Below are 27,987 nucleotides of genomic sequence, written 5' to 3' on the forward strand. Positions count from 1 at the left end.
CCCGGGCTCAGAGGGAAGGGTCCCGGGCTCAGAGGGAAGGGCCCCGAGCTCAGAGGGAAGGGCCCTGGGCTCAGAGGGAAGGGCCCCCGGGCTATGAGGGAAGGGCCCCAGGATCAGAGGAAAGGGTCCCTGGCTAAGAGGGAAGGGCCCCTGGCTAAGAGGAAAGTGCCCCAGGCTGAGAGGGAAGGGCCCCCGGGCTCAGAGGGAAGGGCCCCCGGGCTCAGAGGGAAGGGCCCGAGGACTGATGCAAAGGGGGACCTTTCGTGGTTTCTTGCATCGGGGCCCTAAAAGTTCTAGTTACGCCTCTGCTACCACGGTTCTATCACTTCCACACTCTATCCACAACTCATATAGTTTTAGATACACCTAAATTCTGGCCTACAGACATGCTGGCTCAGAGGACAGGGCCCCAGGACTAATGTAAAATGGGGCCCTTTCATGGCTTCTTGCATCAGGGCTAAAGGTTCTAGTGACGCCTTTGCTCCCAACATTCCACACTCTATCCACAACTCATATAGTTTTAGATACACCTAAATCTTGGCCTACAGACGTGTTTCACAGTAACAGAGAGAGAGAGCCCCGGGCTCAGAGGAAAGGGCCCACAGGCTCAGAGGAAAGGGCCCACAGGCTCAGAGGAAAGGGCCCACAGGCTCAGAGGAAAGGGCCCACATGCCCAGAGGAAAGGGCCCACAGGCTCAAAGGAAAGGGCCCAGAGGAACGGGACCGGACTCAGAGGAAAGGGCCCCGGGCTTAGAGGAAAGGGCCCCGGGCTCAGAGGAAAGGCCCCTGGGCTCAGAGGAAAGGGCCCGGGCTCAGAGGAAAGGGCCCCAGGACTGAGGGAAAAGGGGACCTTTCATGGCTTCTCGCATTGGGGCCCTATAAGTTCTAGTTAGGTCTGTGCTCCCAAGGTTCTATCACTTCCACACTCTATCCACAACTCATATCGTTTTAGATACCCCTAAATCCTGGCCTACAGACATGTTTCACAGTAACACAAAACAAGCAGCAATCATTTATTGGCTACAGTGATAAAAGTTTTAGAAAACTTCACATGGTTCCAAAATACATTTTTAGAATTTAATCTCATGCTCATTCCTTCTTTTTTTGTAAAAATAACCTTAATAGTGCTAAATAAATCCTCCGAGAGAAGGCAGTCCTCTATCCGTCTTCACCTCGGCGTATTATTCTTTGATTGGATATTCAAAAGTCAGGATGGAGAAGTTGGCAAATCTTCCAAACAGTGACGGGAGGACCTTGTCGTCGGTCTTCTGGAATCCCATGGTTTCGTATAATTTGTGAGCCGCAAGTTGTATCATAGAGGTCTCCAGTGTCACTCTTTGGTACCCCCGTTGGCGAGCAAAGTCAATGACCTTTACGCACAGGGCTTTGGCGATGCCCTTGTGCCTCTGGTCTTTGGCCACCGACAGACGTTTGAGCAGCATGACTTCGCTAGAACGAGGGGCGGACTGGGCGCCGACCATCCCAACAACTCGGCCGTCGGACTCCGCCACCCAGAAGCAGGAGTTGTTGCTGGCCATGTAAGACTCCTCGATGTCCAGCAAGTCTTCTCGTTGGCACTGGTTGACGTACTGGTGAAACTCTTTGGTCAGCAGGCGGCGGCCGCCCATGAACACAACAGCCAGGCTGATGAGAGAGAGCAAGTAGGACTTGGAGACTAAAAGGAGGCTGATGAAGGAGATGAAGAGGATGAACTGGGAGCGGGGGAGCTTCAACAAGTGGGCGCAAGTGGCCGGAATGTGCTCCAGCATCCCCTCGGCAAACAACATCCGGACCGCATTGTAGTCTTTGTTCTTATACACTCGGATGGTGAATTCGGCCATGGCCCCCTCAACGCGCCAACCCAGCCGATCCTGCAGAGACATAAGATAATAATTACAAAAATATTCTACTATAGAAACCATCTACCTTCATACTTACATACTGCTAAATATCTTTGATATCAAATTATTGTTCTTTCTTGAATTAAAAAATAAATAAATGAATTAATTAAAAAATGTAAATATAAAACACACCTGTTTGCATGTCATACAAGATCATTTAATTAGGATTAAATCCTTCCAAAATTTCAATAAATAAATACATTTAAAAAAATTAAATAGTCTGGAACACGTACAGTATGAGAATATTTTTCCTGGTCTTCTGGATAGTCAGGTAACAGGTAGACATGTGCAATTTGTTTCGTTCCAAATTAGTTTTTTCGTAAAAAATTTGGCATATTCGTTAATTCGAAAACATCTGAATTAACGAAAGTCCATTTAATGAATTTTTTGGAAAACAAAAATGTTCTAAAAGAATGAAAATTTGAAAGGGTGAAAAACCGAAATTCAAATTTTAGAATTTTCGGATTTTTTTTATTTCCGAAGAAAGAAAATAGATTCCAAACTAATTTTTGGATTTTTAAAAGAAAGAAAATCCGAAAATTGTAAAAGAAGAACAAAAAATTCGAAAGAAAGAAAATCCAAAAATAAGAACAAAAATAAAAAAATAAACGATAATTTGGATAATTTCTATTATAAATAAAATACTATGTTTATTAACCATTTTTATAGTTTTATTATTATTATGAATTTGTTTGCTTTTTTCTGAAAAATTTGGCATATCCGTTAATTTGGAAACATCTTAATTAACGAAAGTTTGACGAATGTTTTTGAAAATCCAAAATTTCTAAAATCCGAAAGAAAGAAAATCTGCAAATTCTCAAAGAAGAACAAAAATCGGAAAAAACTAAATCATTCGGATAATTTCTATTATAATTAAGATATTAAGTTTATTAACCATTATTTTATTTTTATTATAATTTTGTGCTGAATTTGTTTTTCGGAAAAGAATTTGGCACATTCGTAATTTTGGAAAAAAACTTTTTTTCGAAAACGAAAATTTTCTAAAAGAACGAAAATCCAAAATGATAAAATTCTAAGGGGCAGATCTACAGAGATCTGCACCCGCGCAGTGTATCAGAGATACGCTACGCCGGCGTATCTTACCTGGCTTTAGTTCGAATCCAGGAAGATTTTGCGCCGTAAGTTATGGCGGCGTAGTGTATCTCTGGCGGCGGAATTCAAATCGGCGATTAGGGGGCGTGTTTCATTTAAATGAAGCGCGTCCCCCCGCCGAATGAACTGCGCATGCTCCGTTTCTAAATTTCCCGCCGTGCATTGCGCTAAATGACGTTGCAACAACGTCATTTTTTTTAACTTAGACGTGAATTACGTCCATCCCGATTCAATGGACGACTTACGCAAAAAAAAAAAATTCAAATTTCGACGCGGGAACGACGGCCATACTTAACATGGCAAGTCTAACTATACGCCGCAAAATAGCAGCTTTAACTATACGCCGGAAAAAGCCGACTAGAGATGATGTAAGAGAATTCAACGGCCGCACGTACGTTCGTGGATCGTCGGAAATAGCTAATTTGCATACCCGACACGGAAAATGACGCAAAGTCCACCCAGCGGACGCCGAAGTATTGCATCTACGATCCGAAGGCGTACGCCTGTCGGATCTAACCCAGATGCCATCGTATCTTGGTTTGAGGATTCAAACTAAAGATACGACGCGGGTAATTTGAAAGTACGCATCAGTAGATACGCCGGCGTACTCGCTCTGAGGATCTGCCCCTAAGAATCTTAAGGAAAGAAAATTCGAAAAGAACGAAAAATATTCGGATAATTTCTATTATAATTAAAATATTAAGTTTAATAACCATTATTATAATTTTATTATTATTTCTTATTAATAATAATAATAATAATAATAATAATAATAAATAAAAACTACAATAGTTATAAACTATTAAATTACAGTGGAACCTCGGATTACGAGTATAATCCGTTCCAGGAGAATGCTTGTAATCCAAAGTACTCGCATATCAAAACAAGTTTCCCCATTGAAGTCAATAGAAACGAAAATAATTTGTTCTGCATTGACTTCAATGGCATGCAATACCGCATGTGGCCAGAGGGCAGCTTGGCTGACCTCGGAAAGGCTCGGGAACGGAGTATTTCCGAGTCTTTACGAGCATTTTCGAATGGCGCAGATCGGCTACGATCAGCGCCGTTCAGCTCTGCTCAGGGCTCTGGCACCCCCCCTACCTCAGGCCAAACGTGGTACTGCACACCGCTTTGGCCTGAATCCTACTCGTGTTGCGAGACAACACTCGCAAACCGAGTTAGGATTTTTCAAAATACACAGCGCTCGGATTGTGAAACGCTTTTTAACCGCGTTACTCGCAATCCGAGGCTCCACTGTGTAGGTAATGGAATTTCCATTCAAATTTGGCTGTAAAGCTGTGTACACACGATCGGATTTCTGATGGGATAAAACCTGATGGAATTTTCCATCGGAATTCCGATGAAGCTGACTTTCATCAGTCTTGCCTACACACCATCAGACTAAATTGCGACCGTCCAAAACGCGGCGACGTAAAACACGACGACGAGCCGCGAAAAATTAAGTTCAATGCTTCCGAGCATGCGTCGACTTGATTCTGAGCATGCATGGGTTTTTTTCTCCAATGGAATTCCACACAGACGATCAGAATTTCCTATAGGTTTTTTTTTTTACATCGGTAAAATTTAAAACATGTTCTATTTTTTTTTTTTTTACACCGATGGAAAAAAGACCGATGGGGCCCACACACGATCGGTTTCTCCCATGAAAAAAGTCCATCGGTCTTTTTTCATCGGAAACACCGATCGTGCGTACACGGCATTAGTGAACGTAACGAATACAAATGTATCCGATGTTACAAATTACCCGAAATAACGAATGCTGCATCTAAAGGATATGCAATTAGTGGACCTCCAGCTGTTGCAGAACTACAATTCCCATGAGGCGTAGCTGACAGCCACAAGCATGACACCCAGAGGCAGAGGCATGATGGGACTTGTAGTTTTGCAAAAGCTGGAGGTCCGCTAATTGCATATCCCTCTAAACGAATGGAACGTAACAAAATAATAATAATAATAATACAAAAATAATAATAATAAATATTAATAATAACAATAACAATAACAATAATAATAATAATAATAATAAAAATTATATTATTAATGATAATAATAATAATAATAATAATAATAATAATAATAATAATAATAATACATATTATTATTAAAACTATAATAATAGTTGGAAACAATTAAATTATTGGTATAGGAATGCTGCATCTAAACGAATGGAAAGTAACAAAATAATAATAAATAATAATAATAATAATAATAATAATAATAATAATAATAATAATAATAATAATAATAATGATAATAAAAAATAATAATAATAATAATAAATATTATTATTAAAAACTATAATAATAGTTGGAAACAATTAAATTGTTGGTATAGGAATGCTGCATCTAAATGAATGGAACGTAACAAAATAATAATAAATAATAATAATAATAATAATAATAATAATAATAATAATAATAAAAAAAAAAAAATAATAATAATAATTAATAATAATAAAAACTAATCATAATAATTATTAGTAATAATAATAATAATAATAATAATAATAATAATAATAATAATAATAATAAAAAAAATAATAATAATAAATATTATTATTAAAAACTATAATAATAGTTGGAAACAATTTAATTATTGGTATAGGAATGCTGCATCTAAAAAAATTGAACGTAACAAAATAATAAATAATAATAATAATAATAATAATAATACAAAATAATAATAATAATAAATATTATTATTAAAAACTATAATAATAGTTGGAAACAATTAAATTCTTGTTATAGGAATTTTCTTTTTCTATTTGGCTGTTAGTCAACTTAACAAATACGAATTTATCCGAAGTTACGAATTATCCGAAATGATGAGTATCCATCGAATGATCCGAGAAAAAAAAAATGAATGACGCGAAAATAAAATACATTTTCCTGAAGTCTGGAGAGTCTAGCAATAGCTTAGTAAATTATTTTCTAACTTGCACACAATTTCTTGTTATCTAAGGTGGCATCACTCCTTCGGGTGAAGGGTCATCTTCAACCCAGAAAACAAAAACAACAACAAAAGTGCTACAATATATCTGCGGGGAGAACGCTGAAGATAAACTGTTTCATTTATTGCCATTTTATGGATTAGTGGTGACATTATCTAGTACGGCGTCTATAAACCTTTTTAATTGTCTGTTTACGGAATCATGTATTGTTACTGCATTGCCGTAATGTATCCAATTATTCCACCAATAGTTTCTCTGTTCAGAAAATTATCCTTTAATAAAGAAAATCACTTCACCCCCGGACCATTTTGTTGCTAAAGGACCGGGCCCCTTTTTTTGCGATTCGGCACTGCGTCGCTTTAACTGACAATGGCGCGGTCGTGCGACGTGACTCCCAAACAAAATTGGCGTCCTTTTTTCCCCACAAATAGAGGTTTCTTTTGGTGGTATTTGATCACCTCTGCGGTTTTTATTTTTTGCGCTATAAACAAAAATAGAGCGTCAGTTTTGAAAAAAAAAAAGCAATATTTTTTCCTTTTTGCGATAATAAATATCCCCCAAAAATATATAAAAAAACATTTTTTTCCTCAGTTTAGGCCGATACGTATTCTTCTACATATTTTTGGGAAAAAAATCACAATAAGCGTATATTGATTGGTTTGCGCAAAATTTATAGCGTCTACAAAATAGGAGCATAGGTTTATGGCATTTTTATTAATATTTTTTTTTTACTAGTAATGACGGCGATCAGCGATTTTTTTATCATGACTGCGACATTATGGTGGACACTTCGGACACTTTTGACACTATTTTGGGACCATTGTCATTTATACAGCGATCAGTGCTATAAAAATGCACCAATCACTGTGAAAATGACACTGGCAGTGAAGGGGTTAACCACTAGGGGGAGCTCAAGGGGGTTAAGTGTGTCCTAGGGAGTGATTCTTACTGTGTGGGGGGCGTGGCTTGGCGTGTCAGGTCACTGATCGTCGTTCCCTATGACAGGGAACAGGTGATCAGTGACAGTCTGACTAGGAAGAACGGGAAAAGGTTTGTTTACACTGACATCATCCCATTCTTCAGCTCTGTGACCCGATCGCGGAACATCGGCGGCGATCGGGTCCGCGGGTCCCATGAGCGCGGTCTCAGAGTACCTGACCGGGTCGCGAACGCTCTGCCGGCGGCGTGCACACGACCCACGACTGTGCATATTAAAGGGGAGGTACCTGTACGCCAATATGCGCAGCCGTGCCATTCTGCCGACGTGCGGCGGTCGGCAAGCGGTTAAATAAAACAAAAAAATTTATTCCACCACCAAGTTGCTTGTGGCCTATTTTCTGTGTATTATTAGGCTCCACCTATGTTTTTTTCATGCTTTTGCAGGAAATTTTTTAACCACTTAAAGCGGAGTTCCACCAAAAAATGGAACTTCCGCTTAAACCTTACATGCCACATTTGGCATGTCATTTTTTTAGGGGGGGAGTGAGGGGGGCAGTATGTACAGGAGAGGAGTGCGGAGGGTATGATAGTGGGCAGTACATACAGGAGAGGAGTGTGGAGTGTATGATGGGTGCAGTTAGTACAGGAGAGGAGTTTGGAAGGTATGATGGGTGCAGTTAGTACAGGAGAGGAGTTTGGAAGGTATGATGGGTGCAGTTAGTACAGGAGAGGAGTGTGGAGTGTATGATGGGTGCAGTTAGTACAGGAGAGGAGTGTGGAGGGTATAATGAGGTAGTATGTACAGGAGAGGAGTTTGGAAGGTATGATGGGAGAAGTTAGTACAGGAGAGGAGTTTGGAAGGTATGATGGGTGCAGTTAGTACAGGAGAGGTGTTTGGAAGGTATGATGGGAGAAGTTAGTACAGGAGAGGAGTGCGAAGGGTATGATGGGGACAGTATGTACAGGAGAGGAGTTTGGAAGGTATGATGGGAGCAGTTAGTACAGGAGAGGAGTTTGGAAGGTTTGATGGGTGCAGTTAGTACAGGAGAGGAGTTTGGAAGGTATGATGGGTGCAGTTAGTACAGGAGAGGAGTTTGGAAGGTATGATGGGTGCAGTTAGTACAGGAGAGGAGTTTGGAAGGTATGATGGGTGCAGTTAGTACAGGAGAGGAGTTTGGAAAGGTATGATGGGTGCAGTTAGTACAGGAGAGGAGTGCGGAGGGTATGATGGGTGCAGTTAGTACAGGAGAGGAGTGTGGAAGGTATGATGGGTGCAGTTAGTACAGGAGAGGAGTTTGGAAAGGTATGATGGGTGCAGTTAGTACAGGAGAGGAGTGCGGAGGGTATGATGGGTGCAGTTAGTACAGGAGAGGAGTGTGGAAGGTATGATGGGTGCAGTTAGTACAGGAGAGGAGTGTGGAAGGTATGATGGGTGCAGTTAGTACAGGAGAGGAGTGCGGAGGGTATGATGGGTGCAGTTAGTACAGGAGAGGAGTGTGGAAGGTATGATGGGTGCAGTTAGTACAGGAGAGGAGTGTGGAAGGTATGATGGGTGCAGTTAGTACAGGAGAGGAGTGTGGTGTCTGTATGAAGTGGTCTGGGGGGGGGTGATGTAAGCTGGGGGGAGTTGGGGGCTGAGAAGTGGTCAGATAGCGATGTATATAATAATAATAATAATAATAATAATAATAATAATAATAATAATAATAATAATAAAAAATAAATAAAAACTCATCCACTAAAGACATTTACAACAATAAATCATACAACAGTACTACTAGATGTAAGTGCCGATCTATGTACTCCACCCCCAGCACTCCAGATAATGTGAAGGTAGATCAATGACCATTCATGTAACCCAGTGTTCTCCAGGCTCTGAGTCGGTACAATCAGAGGTGTGAACTCACCACATACACACAGGTTACATGAATGGCTATAAATTACCCCACATATCTCGTCTGAACAATTGGATTGGAGGATGTTTGCACAGACTGTTCATGCTTAGAAGTGATCTGTCACATGTGATCGGGCTGCAGTCCTCACCCCCCCTCCCCTCCCCCCACACTCACTGTCTCCTCCAAGATTCTTCTCCTGAAGAAAAAATCTCCTTGAAAGTTTGCAACTTCTATCCACCCTAAGAAACTTCAACTCACCTCCTCCCTTCCTCTGACCAGCGGACAGGAGCTACAGTGAGCTCCGCCTCCCAGGTCTCTCAACACACACGGGGTGGATGAGTCTGAGATAACAAGGACCCCGCACAGCACGAGACTGGAGGGAGGAGGGGGGAGGGGACAGAAAGGAGCTTTGGATCCCGAACACACACCGCAGGCACAGTGGGGTAGATTCACATAGCTATTACGGCGGCGTATCACCAGATACGCCGCCGTAATTTTAAATCTGCGCCGGCGTATCGTTACGCCGATTCTCAAAGGCAGATACGCTTAAAAAATAGGCTTCCTCCACCGACGTAACTTGATTGCGGCGGCGTAGAATTGTGTGCAATATTATGTTGGCCGCTAGGGGCGCCTCCGTTGTTTTCGGCGTAGAATATGCAAGTTACCTAGATACGCCGATTCACAAACGTACGTGCGCCCGGAGGTAGTTTTTTACGTCGTTTGCGTAAAGGCTTTTTCTGCGTAAGGTTGCTCCCGCTATTAGGAGGCGCAGCCAATGTTAAGTATGGACGTCGTTCCCGCTTTGAAATTTGAATTTTTGACGTTGTTTGCGTAAGTCGTTCGCGAATGGGGCTGGACGTTATTTACGTTCACGTCGAAACCAAAACGTTGTTGCGCCGTACTTGGAAGCAATGCACACTGGGATATGTACACGGACGGCGCAGGTCATCATACATTTACATAAAACACGCCCCCCTTCCACATTTGAATTACGCGCGCTTACGCCGGCCCCATTTACGCTACGCCGCCGCAACTTACGGAGCAAGTGCTTTGTGAATACTGCACTTGCTCCTGTAAGTTGCGGAGGCGTAGCGTAAATACACTACGCTGCGCCGCCGTAACTTAAAGCGCAGCTACGTGAATCTACACCAGTGTATACTTTACAATGCCGCTGCTGCTGTTTCACAGTTAAAGGTGTGCTGATGGTCCCCCCTGTCTGGATGGTCTGCCCCTGTTCTGGGCTAAATCATGTGCCCGGGTTACAGGCAGTACAAAACCCGGGCACATGATTCAAGACCCGTACCCAGGGAATCCCGTACAGGTGGCAACCCTAGAGTGGGGGCTTCATTAGGAGTGGAACTTCCTGTCCCACTTCTTCCTTTCGCCCAGGGACCGCTTAGGTTACTCGTCATATCGCCTTAGGCGGCCCCTTCCTGTAGGAGATCGCCTGTCCACTCCTAGAGCGCAGCGCAGCTCGTGCATGCGCAGCGAGTGCCCGGCCGTGAAGCTGAAAGCTGTCACGGCCGGGTGCCCACAGTCTGAATGGAGGCGCCGGCGGAGAGGGGGGGAGAGGAGCAACGCTCTGGGCGGCCGCGTTGCTGGACAGTGGAGCAGGTAAGTGTCCATTTATTAAAAGTCAGCAGCTACACTTTTTGTAGCCGCTGGCTTTTAATAAACATAAAAAAGACTGGAACTCCCCTTTAACCACTTCATTACTGGGCACTTAAACCCCCTTCGTGCCCAGACCAATTTTCAGCGCTGACGCATTTTGAATGACAATTGCGCGGTCATACAACACTGTACCCAAATTATATTTTTATCATTTTTTTCCCACAAATAGAGCTTCCTTTTGGTGGTATTTGATCATCTCTGCGATTTTTATTTTTTGAGCTTTAAACATAAAAAGACAGAAAATTTTGAAAAAAAAACCACAATGGGCCATATTCTCATAGAAGTTACGATGGAGTATCTCAGGATACTCCATTGTATCTCCCTTTTTTGGCCAGTGTATCTATGCGACTGATTCTTAGAATCATTTTCGCATAGATACACTTAAGATCCGCCATCTGTAAGTCACTTACACTGGCGGATCTTAAATGTAATGACGCCGGCCGCCGCTAGATGGCATTTACGTGAAGGACTCATTTGCGTATGCGGGGGCGCGCTTAATTTGAATACAAGCCGCCCCCTTGGAGATCCGCCAGGCTACGCCGGGCCATTTACACTCCGCTGTCCCAACTTACGGAGCAAGTGTTTGGGGAATACAGCACTTGCTCCTGTAAGTTGGGACAGCGGAGTGTAAGTGCCTTAAGTGCAGCCCACGGATTTTTACACAGAATATGGGCCAATATTTTTTACTTTTTGTTATAATAATATCCCATTTAAAAAAAAATAAAAAAATGTCCTCGGTTTAGGCCGATACGTATTCTTCTACATATTTACGGTATCTACGGTAAGCGGCGGAGGGCAGGGGAGGGGGGGCCCCTCTCCCGCCGCTGATAAAAGTGATCTTGCGGTGAATCCACCGCAGAGTCCAGGAAGAGCGATGGGAGGGGGGCCCCTCTCCCGCCGCTAATAAAAGTGATCTTGCGGTGAATCGCATAGACCACCATTATGGGAAACCTGGACCGCCCGCTGAAGAAGAGGATACCAGGGTTATGGTAGCTAGCTGCTGCCATGACAGAGATATCCCTCCAGTGGTGGCTGGTGATAAAAACAAATTGGGGGGGTGCAAACCCCTCCAGCTCCTTACCTGCCCATCCTCTGCTGTCACAGCTCCCAATACCCACAGAACACACAGAACACACTGTGCATACACAGAACACACCGTGCATACACAGAACACACCGTGCAGACACAGAACACACAGAACACACCGTACACACACAGAACACACCGTGCAGACACAGAACACACAGAACACACCGTGCATACACAGAACGCACCGTGCATACACAGAACGCACCGTACACACACAGAACACACCGTACATACACATAACGCACCGTACACACACAGAAAACACCGTACACACACAGAACGCACCGTACACACACACACACAGAACACACCGTACATACACAGAACACACAGAACACACCGTGCATACACAGAACGCACCGTACACACACAGAACACACCGTGCAGACACAGAACACACAGAACACACCGTGCAGACACAGAACACACAGAACACACAGAACACACCGTGCATACACAAAACACACAGAACACACCGTGCATACACAGAACGCACCGTACACACACAGAACACACCGTGCAGACACAGAACACACCGTGCATACACAGAACACACCGTGCATACACAGAACGCACCGTACACACACAGAACACACCGTACATACACAGAACACACCGTACATACACAGAACGCACCGTACACACACAGAACACACCGTACACACACAGAACGCACCGTACACACACAGAACACACCGTGCATACACAGAACGCACCGTACACACACAGAACACACCGTGCAGGCACAGAACACACAGAACACACCGTGCATACACAGAACACACCGTGCATGCACCGTACACACACAGAACACACCGTACACACACAGAACACACCGTACACACACAGAACGCACCGTACATACACACAGAACACACCGTACACACACAGAACGCACCGTACACAGAACACACCGTACATACACAGAACGCACCGTACACAGAACACACCGTACATACACAGAACGCACCGTACACACACAGAACACACCATGCATACAATACATACAGAGAACATGCAGTACATACACAGAACATACACAGAACACACAGTACATACAATACATACAGAGAACACACAGTACATACAATACATACAGAGAACACACAGTACATACAGAGAACACAGCACACTATATACAGAGGTGGAGGGGATCCAGCAGCACTCACATTAGTTATATTGGAACCTGAGTCAGTGAGGATGCATTATCCTGTAATCTGATGGAGTTCTCACCTTCCCCCACAGATCGATCTCTCTCTCTCTCTCTCCTCTCCCCCCCCCCCCTCAAAGCTATAGGCCAAAAAAAAAAGTTGTGTAACTTCTTCCCCGCCTGAATGCCTGTTTTTGACATATTTTAGAACAACCTGTTGCTGTGAAACACACCCATCTTCTTATTACAGAGTCCCACACAGTAGCTGCCATGCCATGAGTTACTGCATGTGCAGAAGAGACACCCGAAGCAGACCGCCTAAAGGGGAGGGGGGGTGCAGCGTGAGATACAGACTCTAAATACTCTGTGACTGTCAGATATGCCATCTCCTTACTGGGGATTGTTCCTGTAACTGGGAAATAACGGCAGTGAGGTCATAGTGGAATCCCTGTAAAATGCACTTACCTTTCTGCTTCCATGTCCTCCCTCGATGTCTTCTCCCGCCTTGGTGACGCTTCAGCCAATCAGGTTCCTGATAACCAGAATCCGGGAACCTGATTGGCTGAAACGGCCGTCAGTCTTATACAAGGGACGCAGCCCCCCTACGTTCCGAGGATAAGACATCCGTACACACACAGAACACACCGTACACACACAGAACGCACCGTACACACACAGAACGCACCGTACACACACAGAACGCACCGTACACACACAGAACGCACCGTACATACACAGAACACACCGTGCATACACAGAACGCACCGTACACACACAGAACGCACCGTACACACACAGAACACACCGTACACACACAGAACACACCGTACACACACAGAACGCACCATACACACACAGAACACACCGTGCATACACAGAACGCACCGTACACACACAGAACACACCGTACATACACAGAACACACCGTACACACACAGAACGCACCGTACACACACAGAACACACCGTACATACACAGAACGCACCGTACACACACAGAACACACCGTACATACACAGAACACACCGTACATACACAGAACGCACCGTACACACACAGAACACACCGTACACCCACAGAACGCACCGTACACACACAGAATACACCGTACATACACAGAACGCACCGTACACACACAGAACACACCATGCATACACAGAACGCACCGTACACACACAGAACACACCGTGCATACACAGAACGCACCGTACACACACAGAACACACCATGCATACAATACATACAGAGAACACGCAGTACATACACAGAACATACACAGAACACACAGAACACACAGTACATACAATACATACAGAGAACACACAGTACATACAGAGAACACAGCACACTATATATAGAGGTGGAGGGGATCCAGCAGCACTCACATTAGTTATATTGGAACCTAAGTCAGTGAGGATGCATTATCCTGTAATCTGATGGAGTTCTCACCTTCCCCCACAGACCATGCTCTCTCTCTCTCCCAAAGCTATAGGCAAAAAAAAAAAGTTGTGTAACTTCTTCCCCGCCTGAATGCCTGTTTTTGACATATTTTAGAACAACCTGTTGCTGTGAAACACACCCATCTTCTTATTACAGAGTCCCACACAGTAGCTGCCATGGCATGAGTTACTGCATGTGCAGAAGAGACACCCGAAGCAGACCGCCTAAAGGGGAGGGGGGGGTGCAGCGTGAGATACAGACTCTAAATACTCTGTGACTGTCAGATATGCCATCTCCTTACTGGGGATTGTTCCTGTAACTGGGAAATAACGGCAGTGAGGTCATAGTGGAATCCCTGTAAAATGCACTTACCTTTCTGCTTCCATGTCCTCCCTCGATGTCTTCTCCCGCCTTGGTGACGCTTCAGCCAATCAGGTTCCTGATAACCAGAATCCGGGAACCTGATTGGCTGAAACGGCCGTCAGTCTTATACAAGGGACGCAGCCCCCCTACGTTCCGAGGATAAGACATCCGTACACACACAGAACACACCGTACACACACAGAACGCACCGTACACACACAGAACGCACCGTACACACAACCGTACACACACAGAACGCACCGTACACACACAGAACGCACCGTACACACACAGAACACACCGTACACACACAGAACACACCGTACACACACAGAACACACCGTACACACACAGAACACACCGTACACACACAGAACGCACCGTACACACACAGAACGCACCGTACACACACAGAACACACCGTACACACACAGAACACACCGTACACACACAGAACGCACCATACACACACAGAACACACCGTGCATACACAGAACGCACCATACACACACAGAACACACCGTGCATACACAGAACGCACCGTACACACACAGAACACTCCGTACATACACAGAACGCACCGTACACACACAGAACGCACCGTACACACACAGAACACACCGTACATACACAGAACGCACCGTACACACACAGAACGCACCGTACACACACAGAACGCACCGTACACACACAGAACACACCGTACATACACAGAACGCACCGTACACACACAGAACGCACCGTACACACACAGAACGCACCGTACACACACAGAACACACCGTACACACACAGAACACACCGTACACACACAGAACGCACCGTACACACACAGAACGCACCGTACACACACAGAACACACCGTACACACACAGAACACACCGTACACACACAGAACGCACCATACACACACAGAACACACCGTGCATACACAGAACGCACCATACACACACAGAACACACCGTGCATACACAGAACGCACCGTACACACACAGAACACTCCGTACATACACAGAACGCACCGTACACACACAGAACGCACCGTACACACACAGAACACACCGTACATACACAGAACGCACCGTACACACACAGAACACACCGTACATACACAGAACACACCGTACATACACAGAACGCACCGTACACACACAGAACACACCGTACACCCACAGAACGCACCGTACACACACAGAATACACCGTACATACACAGAACGCACCGTACACACACAGAACACACCATGCATACACAGAACGCACCGTACACACACAGAACACACCGTGCATACACAGAACGCACCGTACACACACAGAACACACCGTGCATACACAGAACGCACCGTACACACACAGAACACACCATGCATACAATACATACAGAGAACACGCAGTACATACACAGAACATACACAGAACACACAGAACACACAGTACATACAATACATACAGAGAACACAGCACACTATATACAGAGGTGGAGGGGATCCAGCAGCACTCACATTAGTTATATTGGAACCTAAGTCAGTGAGGATACATTATCCTGTAATCTGATGGAGTTCTCACCTTCCCCCACAGACCATGCTCTCTCTCTCTCTCCCAAAGCTATAGGCCAAAAAAAAAAGTTGTGTAACTTCTTCCCCGCCTGAATGCCTGTTTTTGACATATTTTAGAACAACCTGTTGCTGTGAAACACACCCATCTTCCTGTTACAGAGTCCCACACAGTAGCTGCCATGCCATGAGTTACTGCATGTGCAGAAGAGACACCCGAAGCAGACCGCCTAAAGGGGAGGGGGGGGTGCAGCGTGAGATACAGACTCTAAATACTCTGTGACTGTCAGATATGCCATCTCCTTACTGGAGATTGTTCCTGTAACTGGGAAATAACGGCAGTGAGGTCATAGTGGAATCCCTGTAAAATGCACTTACCTTTCTGCTTCCATGTCCTCCCTCGATGTCTTCTCCCGCCTTGGTGACGCTTCAGCCAATCAGGTTCCTGATAACCAGAATCCGGGAACCTGATTGGCTGAAACGGCCGTCAGTCTTATACAAGGGACGCAGCCCCCCTACGTTCCGAGGATAAGACATCCGGGAGCTGATGGCCTGTACTCGGAAAGCCGTTGGCTCTGATAGGCACTTCCGCTCAGCCAACCAGCTGCCGTTATTCAGGTAACCGGCGCCCTATGTCCGGTTATCTGAATAGACCAGCGGCGGCTGGCAACCAACAATAACATACATTCTTGCAATACAATGCATGAATGTATGTTATTTGCGAGAGGGGGTGGCGCTGCAGCGCCCTCTATAGACTGCCGCCATCACTGCAGTTAAAATGTAAAAATTACATTTTAAGCCAAATAAAAATTCTTAAAGGGCCCCTTTTTTTTCCCGTTACTACAGGAGGGGGCGGCGCCCGGGCATCCCTATGGACGGGCCGCCACTGTATCCCTCTCCAAACAGCCGATGTGTATCGGCGTGCGGCGGCCCGGAAGTGGCAAACATGGGTTCCTAGGGAACATTCTCACATCAATGCATTTTTTTTTTGGCCTCTGCGTTTTTTGGAAAGGGTCAGGGACTTTTTTTTTTTTTAAGCGCTACAAAACCATATCCCTCTATAGCATGGGTGCTCAACCTGTGGCCCTCCAGCTGTTGCGGAACTAAAAGTCCCATGAGGCATTGCAAGCCGCTGACAGTTACAAGCATGATGGGAATTGTAGTTTTGCAACAGCTGGAGGGCCACAGGTTCAGCACCCATGCTCTATAGCAAGGGAAGGCAACCTGGGGCCCTCCAACTGTTGCAGAACTACAAGTCCCATCATGCCTCTGGAAGTAATTGTCACTGCCTGCCTTGCAATGCCTCATGGGAAATGTAGTTCCACAACAGCTGGAGGGCCCCAGGTTGCCTACCCCTGATCTATAGTGTGTTATTGTCTCAGTCCAGAGCACTAAGTGTCATTTCTGTGTGTCGCCTCTTTCCTCTCCTATCAGCTTGAGTCGCTTCTGACACGTTTTCCTGACACCAAGAGAAAAATGGTGACAGGGGAGGGAACTCCAGCATACAACCTGTGATTGATAGCCTCAGCTTTGTTCCTGTGAGCTGCGTGAAGGGGAGGAGGGCTGTCCCTTCCCTCCAATCAGCTCTCACTGAGGTCTGCAGTGTATAAATTGCAGTTCCCTGTCCCCTGCGTTCTGAGAGCTCAGACAAGGAACCAGATTCAGGTAGATCAGCGGATCTTTAGATCCGCGTGATCTATCTGATTTAAGATACGCTGCCGCAAGTTTGCGAGGCAAGTGGGTAATTCACAAACCACTTACCTCCAAACTTGCGGCGACTTATCGCAAAACCCCCGGTGGAATTCAAATTCCGCGGCTAGGGGGAGTGTACTATTTAAATCAGGCGCGTTCCCGTGCCGATTTAAATGAGCATGCGCCGTCCGCGAAATTTCCCGGCGTGCATTGCTCCCACTAACGTCACTAGGACGTCAGTGGTTTCGACGTGAGCGTAACTTGCGACGTGCAGGTTTCTGAATCGGCGTACGCAAACGACGTAAAAATATTCTAAATCGACGCGGGAACGACGGCTATACTTAACATTGGCTGCGCCTCATAGAAGCAGGGGTAAGTATACGCCTGGAAAACCGCTACGGAAACGTCGTAACAAACTGCGTCGGGTCCGCGTACGTTCGTGAATTCGCGTATCTCGCTGATTTACATATTATTCAGCGTAAATCAGCGGGAACGCCCCCCGCGCCATTTTCAAATTTAAAATAATAAGATCCGACGGTGTAACACAGTTACGGATCTTAGGCATATCTATGCGTAACTGATTCTATGAATCAGTCGCATAGATACGACCAGTGTAAGTCAGAGATACGACGGCGTATCAGGAGATACACCGTCGTATCTCTCTGTGAATCTGGCCCAAGATGTATAAATGCTGGACTTTGAACAGATGTAGAAGAGAAGACTGCAGATAAACAGGTACACCGTATGTAGGAGGATTTGTTTCATCTCTGTGTATCATCTGAGTCCAGTCACTTCATTGGGTATATGAAAAGATTTCTAACCACTTTAACTACATGCCGACCAGCCGCCGCAGTTCTTCGATTTTTTTTAACCACTTCAGCCCTGGCCAAAGACCAGGCCACTTTTTGCGATTCGGCACTGCATCGCTTTAACTGACAATTGCGCGGTCGTGCGACGTGGCTCCCAAACAAAATCGACATCCTTTTTTTCCCCACAAACAGAGCTTTTTTTTGGTGGTATTTGATCATCTCTGCGGTTTTTATTTTTTGCGCTATGAACAAAAATAGAGCGACAATTTTGAAAAAAAATGTAAAATATTTTTTACTTTTTGCTATAATAAATATCCCCCAAAAATATATAAAAAAAGTTTCCTCAGTTTAGGCCGATACGTATTCTTCTACCTATTTTTGGTAAAAAAAAAATCGCAATAAGCGTTTGTTGATTGGTTTGCGCAAAAGTTATAGCGTTTACAAAATAGGGGATCGTTTTATGGCATTTTTATAAAAAAACATTTTTTACAAGTAATGGCGGCGATCAGCGATTTTTTTTATCGTGACTGCGACATTATGGCGGACAGCGCTATAAAAATGCACTGATTACTGTAAAAATTACACTGCCAGTGAAGGGGTTAACCAGGAGGGGGCGCTGTAGGGGTTAACCACTTAAGGACCGCCTCCTGCACATATACGTCGGCAGAATGGCACGGCTGGGCACAAGCACGTAAAGGTACGTCCTGTACTAGTACCCAGCTGTGGGTCGCGGGCGCGCGCCCGCGACCCGGTCCGAAGCTCCGTGACCGGGACCACGGGACCTGCGGACCCGATCGCCGATTTAGTCCCGCGATCGCTCCCCGGAGCTGAAGAACGGGGAGAGACGTATGTAAACACCGCTTCCCCGTTCTTCACTGTGGCGGCTGCATCGAGTGATCCCTTTTATAGGGAAACACATTCGATGACGTCACACCTACAGCCACACCCCCCTACAGTTAGAAACACAGATGAGGTCACACTTAACCCCTTCAGCGCCACCTGTGGTTAACTCCCAAACTGCAATTGTCATTTTCACAGTAAACAATGCATTTTAAATGCATTTTTTGCTGTGAAAATGACAATGGTCCCAAAAATGTGTCAAAATTGTCTGAAGTGTCCGCCATAATGTCGCAGTCACGAAAAAAAAATCGCTGATCGCCGCCATTAGTAGTAAAAAAATAAAAAACTAATAAAAATGCAATAAAACTATCCCCTATTTTGTAAACGCTATAAATTTTGCGCAAACCAACCGATAAACGCTTATTGCGATTTTTTTTACCAAAAATAGGTAGAAGAATACGTATCGGCCTAAACTGAGGAAAAAAAAATTATATATATTTTTGTGGGATATTTATTATAGCAAAAAGTAAAAAATATTGAATTTTTTTCAAAATTGTCGCTCTATTTTTGTTTATAGTGCAAAAAATAAAAACCGCAGAGGGGATCAAATACCACCAAAAGAAAGCTCTATCTGTGGGAAAAAAAGGATGACAATTTTGTTTGGGAGCCACGTCGCACGACCGCGCATTTGTCAGTTAAAACGACACAGTCCCGAATCGCATAAAGGGGCAAGGTCCTTTAGCTGCATTTTGGTCCAGGTCTTAAGTGGTTAAGTGTGTCCTAAGGGAGTGTTCTTACTGTAGGGGGGCGTAGCTGTGCGTGTGACGTCACTGATCGTCGTTCCCTATGACAGGGAACAGACGATCAGTGACAGCCACACTAGGAAGCACGGGGAGAGCGGCTTGTTTACACTTACCTCTCCCCGTTCTTCCTCTCTGTGACCCAATCGCGGAACACCGGCGGCGATCGGGTCCGCTGTTACCGCAGGGACAGTCACTGAGAAGAGGACTGGGTCGCAAGCACGCCGCCGGCGGTGTGCTGTGCGACCCATGGCTAGGCTCTTAAAGGGGACATACATGTACGCCCTTGTGCCCAGCCGTGCCGTTTTGTCGACGTATATCGTCGTGCGGCGGTCCGCAAGTGGTTAAAGCGGAGCTCCACCCTAAAGTGGAACTTCCGCTCATCGGAACCCTCCCCCCCTCCGGTGTCACATTTGACACCTTTCAGGGGGGAGGGGGGTGCAGACAGGTATTTGCACCCACTTCCAGCCACACAGTCTGCGGGTAGACTGCGGGCAGGACGTCACCTCCCGTCCCGTCCCCCCTGTCCCTCCGTTGCTCCCAGAACACAGCGTGGACCAGTGAGCATGGCGTAGCACGACTCGCGCATGCGCCGTAGGGAACCGGGCAGTGAAGCCGCAGCGCTTCACTTCCTGGTTCTCTCACCGAGGATGGCGGTGGGGGCAGCAGAGTGACGAGCGATCGCTCATCCTCTGCTGCGGACGGCGCTGGACTCCAGGACAGGTAAGTGTCCTAATATTAAGAGTCAGCAGCTGCAGTATTTGTAGCTGCTGACTTTTATTATATTTTTTTTCGGCGGAGATTTAAAGTGGTTGTCATGGGTTTACAACCACATTAATAGAAGAACGTTTTTTCAATGGGGACACTAGCTTTGTTGACAACCAGAGATTCCTTCTCTTTGAAGGGATTTCCTCCTACTTCCTGCTTTAGCTATGGGGTCGGTGTTTTGTCAGATTCGGCAATCCGTCAGAATGTGTAACGGAAGTGACGTTCCGTCTCCGCCATCTTGCTACACCCCGCGCTCCTCCATAGTAAGGATACAGTAGACTGAGAAGGGGGGAAAGCAGACATCTTGTTACACCCACCGGAGTTTTGCATATACAGTGCTTAGAAGTTCGTCTGACTGGTTAGATGTTGAATTTTAAAAGCAGCGGTGTTCTGTCAGATCAGCAAACCTGTGAGATGAGCCGGCTTGCCGCTGCTTTTAACCACGTAAGGACCACCTCCTGCAGATATACGTCGGCAGAATGGCACGGCTGGGCACAAGCACGTACAGGTACGTCCTCTTTAAGTGCCCAGCCGTGGGTCGCGGGAGCGCGCCCGAGACCCGATCCGAAGCTCCGTGACCTCGGCAGCGGGACCCGCGCACCTGATCGCCGATGGAGTCCCGATATCGGTCCCCGGAGCTGAAGAACGAGGAGAGCTGTGCGCTGTAATTGATCGTGTGTTCCCTGATATAGGGAAACACGATCAATGACGTCACACGTCCAGCCCTGCCCCTTGAGTTAGAAACACATATGAGGTCACACTTAACCCCTTCAGCGACCCCTAGTGGTTAACTCCCAATCAGTGCATTTTTATAGCATTTTCTGCTGTGAAAATGACAATGGTCCCAAAAATGTGTCAAAATTGTCAGATGTGTCCGCCATAATGTCGCAGTCAAGAAAAAAAAATCGCTGATCGCCGCCATTAGTAGTAAAAAAAAAATATTAATAAAAATGCAATAAAACTATCCCCTATTTTGTAAACACTATAAATTTTGCGCAAACCAATCGATAAACGCTTATTGCGATTTTTTTACCAAAAATAGGTAGAAGAATACGTATCGGCCTAAACTGAGGAAAAATTGTTTTTTTTTATATATATTTATTATAGAAAAAAGTAAAAAATATTGCATTTTTTTCAAAACTGTCGCTCTATTTTTTTTTATTGCGCAAAAAATAAAAACCGCAGCGGTGATCAAAAACCACCAAAAGAAAGCTCTATTTGTGGGGAAAAAGGGACGCCAATTTTGTTTGGGAGCCACGTCGCACGACCGCGCAATTGTCAGTTAAAGCGACGCACTGTCCGGGTCCTTTACCTGCATTTTGGTCGGGGTCTTAAGTGGTTAAAATTCAACGTCATTTCTAAGTACTGGATTTCACTATATAAACTCACTTTACTGGTAAATATAAGTGCCAAATGCAAAACTCCGGTGGGTGTAACAAGATGTCCGCTTTCACCCTTCTCAGTGTATCCTTACTATGGAGGAGTGCGGGGTGTAGCAAGATGGCGGAGACGGAACGTCACTTCCGTTACACATTCTGACAGGTCGCCTCATCTGACGAAACACCGGAAGTGAAGGGAAATCTCCCCAATGGGGCACAGATGACAAACAAAAAAAAACCTGAATTATACAATGTAACAGTTAAGTCTCTGGTGTTTACTTTATACAATATACAGACTGCAGCAGAATATAATAATAATAATACAATGTAACAGTTTTTGTCTCCGGTGTTTGGAATACAGTATACAAGATACAGGATGTAGCGATAATATAATACATACTACAGGATATAATACTAATGCTAATTATTATTATAACAATTAACCACTTGGTATCCTCCCTATTGCCAAAAGACGGCCACAAGATGGCTCTCAATTGCCGGGAGGACGTCTTTAGACGTCCTCGGCTCCTCCGGCCACTGGGGGGCGCGCGCCTGCCGCATCGCTGCAGTGCCGATGCGCGTGCCTGGTGGCCGCAATGTCCGCCAGGCAGCCGCGATCGCCCGTTACACAGACAAGGACGTGGATCTGTGTGTAATGATGGGGTGTAAACACACAGATCCACGTCCTGTCAGGGAGAGGAGACCGGATGGTGTGTCCCTTGTACATAGGGACACAGATCGGTCCCCTCCCCCCACAGTTAGAAACCCTATGCAGGGAACACATTTAACCCCTTCCTCGCCCCCTAGTGTTAACCCCCTTCCCTGCCAGTCACATTTATACAGTAACCAGTGCATTTTTATAGCACTGATCGCTGTATAAATGTGAATAGTCCCAAAAATGTGTCAAAAGTGTCCGATGTGTCCGCCATAATATCGCAGTCCCAATAAAAAAAATCGCAGATCTCCGCCATTACTAGTAAAAAAAAAAATCATAGTTCTGTCTCCTATTTTGTAGGCACTACAGTATAACTTTTGCGCAAACCAGTCGCTTATTGCGATTATTTTTTTTATACCGAAAATATGTAGAAGAATACGTATCGGCCTAAACTGAGAAAAAAAATTAGCTTTTTTTTTTAAAAAAAAATGGGATATTATTACAGCAAAAAGTAAAAAATATTGTTTTTTTTTTCAAAATTGTCGCTCTTTTTTTGTTTATAGCGCAAAAAATAAAAACCGCAGAGGTGATCAAATACCACCAAAAGACAGCTCTATTTGTGGGGAAAAAAGGACGTCAATTTTGTTTGGGAGCCACATCGCACGACCGCGCAATTGTCAGTTAAAGCGACGCAGTGCCGGAAGCTGAAATTTCACCTCCCCGGGGGGCCCTGTGGGGGGGGTATATGTGCCCAGTAAGCAAGGGGTTAAAGTCTCCAGTTGTTTGGAATATACTAGACAGGATGCAGTAAGAGTCGGGTCACACTCAGGCGACTTATCCGCCTGACAAGTCGCATTCCATGTAGTTTAATTAAAAAAAAGGTTCCTGTAACTTTTGGGGGCGACTTCGGAGCGATGTGCATTGACTTCTATTACAGAAGTCGTTTGCAAGACGCACTGAAGTCGCGCTGTACGACGACGGCTTCAGAGTCACGCGACTTTAAAGCCTCCCCAGTGTGAGCCGAGACTAATGATATAACATATAGTACAGGATGTAATAATATTTATACAATGTAACAATTACAGTGTTTGCAACATAAGAAACACAAGATGTTGTAATATTATAATGTTTATTTTTTCAGGTACTATATATTACATGATTACTGCATCCTGAGTATCCCTCCCTCTTAGATTGTAAGCTCTACCGAGCCGGGCCCTCTGATTCCTCCTGTATTGGAACTGTACGGTCTTCCCCGATGTTGTAAAGCGCTGTGCAAACTGTTGGCGCCATATACATCCTGTATAATAATAATAATAATGTACATTATAAAACACCAGAGACTGAACCTGTTACATTGTAAAATGATTATAATATTGAGCTGCATCCTGTATATGGTACACACCAAACACCCAGAACTGTTACATTGTATAATTATTATTATTATCTAATATATGATTACAAATGTTCCAAACACCGGACAGCAATCTGTCACGTTTTATAATTATTAATAAATTATTATTAAAAATAAACAAAACATTTTTTTAACCACTTGCTTGCCGGGCACTTAAACCCCCCTCCTGCCCAGACCAATTTTCAGCTTTCAGCGCTGACGCAATTCCCCACAAATAGAGCTTTCTTTTGGTGGTATTTGATCACCTCTGCGGTTTTTATATTTTTTTATATTTTGTTATAAAATTTTGCTAACAGGTAATTTTTCTCCTTCATTGATGTACGCTGATGAGGCTGCACTGATTGGCACCGATGGGCGGCACTGGTGGACACTGATAGGCGGCACTGGTGGGCACTGATAGGTGGCACTGGTGGGCACTGAGAGGTGACACTGAGAGGTGACACTGGCAAGGGCATTGATAGGTGGCACTGAAAAGTGGCACTAATAGGTGGCATTGAAAGGTGGCACTGATGGGTACTGATGGGTGGCAATAATGGGCACTGATCGGCACTGGTAGATTACAATGATAGGCAGCACTGCTAGGTGGCACTGATGAGGCACTGATTGGCACCAATGGTGGGCATTGATAGGTTTCACTCGTGGGCATTGATAGGTGGCACTGTGGACACTGGCAGGTGACACTGGCAGGGGGTATAGATTGGCAGAATGAGGCAGATGTGCCTCCTCCCTCTTCGGACTGATGTCCCTTGCACCTAAGCCTGTGATCGGCTCACGCTGTCAGCGTGAGGAGAAAAAAAAAATTATTGCCGGGCTTTGTTTTCATCACGTGATCAACTGTCATTGGCTGACAGCTGATCACGTGGTAAGGGGCCGGGATCAGCTCCTTACTCTGATCTGTGATCACCCGAGTCTCAGCGACTTGGATGATCACAGCGCGCGCCGCGGAGGACGTTTATTGACGACCTCCAGGCAATTGGGGTCCGCGCTGTGGCTGTCATTGGGCTATAGCGCAGACCCCTAGTGGTTTAATAAATTCTGATTTAATAAATAATAATAATAAAAATATATATATATATATATATATATATATATATATATATATATATATATATATATATATATATATAATTATTATTATTATTATTATTATTATATCCTGTATATAATATGACAATGTTTTTTGAAAACAAATTCTGATTTTAAAAAATAAAGTAAAAATTATATATATTTATAATTATTATTATTATTATTATTATTTTTATTATTATTATATCCTGTATATATTATGACACTGTCTCATGTCTTGTACATTCCAAACACTAGAGACTGCAATTGTTACGTTGTAAAATTATTAATAAATTATTAATAAATTATTATTAAAAATTAATAGAAACATTTTGAAAAGAAATTCTGATTTTAAAAATAAAGTAAAAATTATATATATTTATTATTATTATTATTATTATTATTATTATTATTATTATTATATATCCTGTATATATTATGACACTGTCTCATGTCTTGTACATTCCAAACACCGGAGACTGCAACTGTTACGTTGTATAATTATTATTATATCCTGTACTATATAGTATAACAGTTACAGACACAGGATATTGTAATATATAGTACACAATATAATAATAATTATACAATGTGACAGATTACGGTCTCTTGCGTTTGGAATATACAAAACACAGGTGCCGTAATCATATATTAAATAATATGGGATATAATAATAATTATACAATGTAACAGATCCAGTCTCCAGTGTTTGGAATGTACGATACACAGGATGTAGTAATCATATAATATATACTAGCTGAATACCCGGCGTTGCCCGGTCTTCCTATCTTAACCATTTGGGGAGGAAAATCATAGTAATATAAATATACCCATCTTTTATATAAGGGTGTAGGTAAGGGTTAATGTAACTGTCATATATTTTTATTTGGCATATAAGTAATATGTGTAGCAGGTATTATTGAAATATCTCCAGGCATACAGAAGTTATGTGGGAACATACATTTCCCATTGATTTGCATGGGACTTTAAACAAAAATCCCGACCCTCACAAATGGGGGTAGTTAAGGGATAAATTAACTATCCTATAGTTTAAGTGGACATATAAGTAACATGTGACCAAGTGTTATCGAAATATGTACAGCCGTTTGGAAGTTATGAAGTAACATGTATTTCCCATAGAGTTGAATGGGACTTTAAAGGAAAACCCCGACCATGGCAAATGGGGGTGGGTAAGGGTTAAACCACCTATACTATGTTTGTTGCTGACATATAAGTAACATGTGTGCCAAGTTTCATGTTAATATCTTTAGCCGTTTGGACGTGATGCTGGAACATACATACATACATACATACACACACACACACACGTTGAGTTTTATATATATAGATAGTACAGGATAATAATAATAATAAGAAGAAGAAGAATACAATGTTATGCCTCGTACACACAACCGGACTTTAGACCGTGCATAAGTCCGCCGTGAGTCCGTCGGAAAGAAAGAGAGCAGGTTCTCTATCTAAGGTCCGTCAGACTTCCGAGAAAAAAAGTCCAATGGAGGCTAAACACAGCCGGACTGACTATTTTTCTCTGAAAGTCCGGTCGTGTGTACGAGGCATAATACATTCACTCTCCGGTGTTTGGAATATACGATACACAGGATGTAGTGATAATATAATAATATATAGTACAGGATATAATAATAAGAATACAATGTAACAGATTCTGTCTCCGGTGTTGGGAATATACGATACACAGGATGTAATAATCTAATAATTTATAATACAGGAAATAATAATAATAATAATAATACTACAATGTAACAGATTCTGTCTCCGGTGTTGGAATATAAGATTCACAGGATGTAATAATCATATAATATATAATAAAGGATATAATAATAATAATAATAATAATAATAATAATAATAATTATACAATGTAACAGATTCAGTCTCCGGAGTTGGGAATATACGTTACACAGGATGTAATAATCATATAATATCTAATACAGGATATAATAAAAATAATAATAATAATAATAATAATAATTATACAATGTAACAGATTCAGTCTCCGGAGTTGGGAATATACGTTACACAGGATGTAATAATCATATAATATCTAATACAGGATATAATAAAAATAATAATAATAATAATAATAATTATACAATGTAACAGATTCAGTCTCCGGTGTCGGAATATACAATACACAGGATGTAATAATCATATAATAATATATAATACAGGATATAATAATAATATTTATACAATGTAACAGACTCAGTCTCCGGAGTTGGGAATATACGATACACAGGATGTAATAATCATATAATAATACATAACACAGGAAATAATAAACACATTGTACCTCTCTCAGCGTCTGCAGTCTCTTCTCCTCCTAGATCATACTGAGCCTGTGTCTCCCAGAATCCTGTGCGTCTTCTACCCACAACCCTCCGCCGTGTGACATTCTCCGCTCTCCCTTCCCCTACACACCAGCTGTGCCATATAAAGCTGTATACA

At 43.8% G+C, this 27,987-nt stretch overlaps 1 protein-coding gene across 4 annotated transcripts; it reads right to left on the reverse strand.

Annotated features, from left to right (window-relative positions):
• Positions 1 to 325: 325 nt before the first annotated feature.
• Positions 326 to 27,931, reverse strand: LOC120924336 (probable N-acetyltransferase camello). Of its 4 annotated transcripts, none has more exons than XM_040335229.1 (2): positions 27,833 to 27,931; positions 326 to 1,871 (listed from the first exon to the last, which is right to left on the reverse strand). In XM_040335229.1, the coding sequence occupies exon 2, from the start codon at positions 1,839 to 1,841 to the stop codon at positions 1,182 to 1,184; it is 660 nt and encodes a 219-aa protein (XP_040191163.1). In that variant the 5' UTR covers positions 1,842 to 1,871; positions 27,833 to 27,931; the 3' UTR covers positions 326 to 1,181. The 4 variants fall into 4 exon arrangements, with proteins under 4 accessions (XP_040191163.1, XP_040191172.1, XP_040191188.1 ...); XM_040335238.1 differs by lacking the exon at positions 27,833 to 27,931 and adding an exon at positions 24,181 to 24,256; XM_040335254.1 differs by lacking the exon at positions 27,833 to 27,931 and adding an exon at positions 16,461 to 16,484.
• Between the last annotated feature and the right edge of the window lie 56 nt (positions 27,932 to 27,987).

The sequence above is a fragment of the Rana temporaria genome, chromosome 1 (genome assembly GCF_905171775.1).
Source record: "Rana temporaria chromosome 1, aRanTem1.1, whole genome shotgun sequence".
Lineage (NCBI taxonomy): Eukaryota > Metazoa > Chordata > Amphibia > Anura > Ranidae > Rana > Rana temporaria.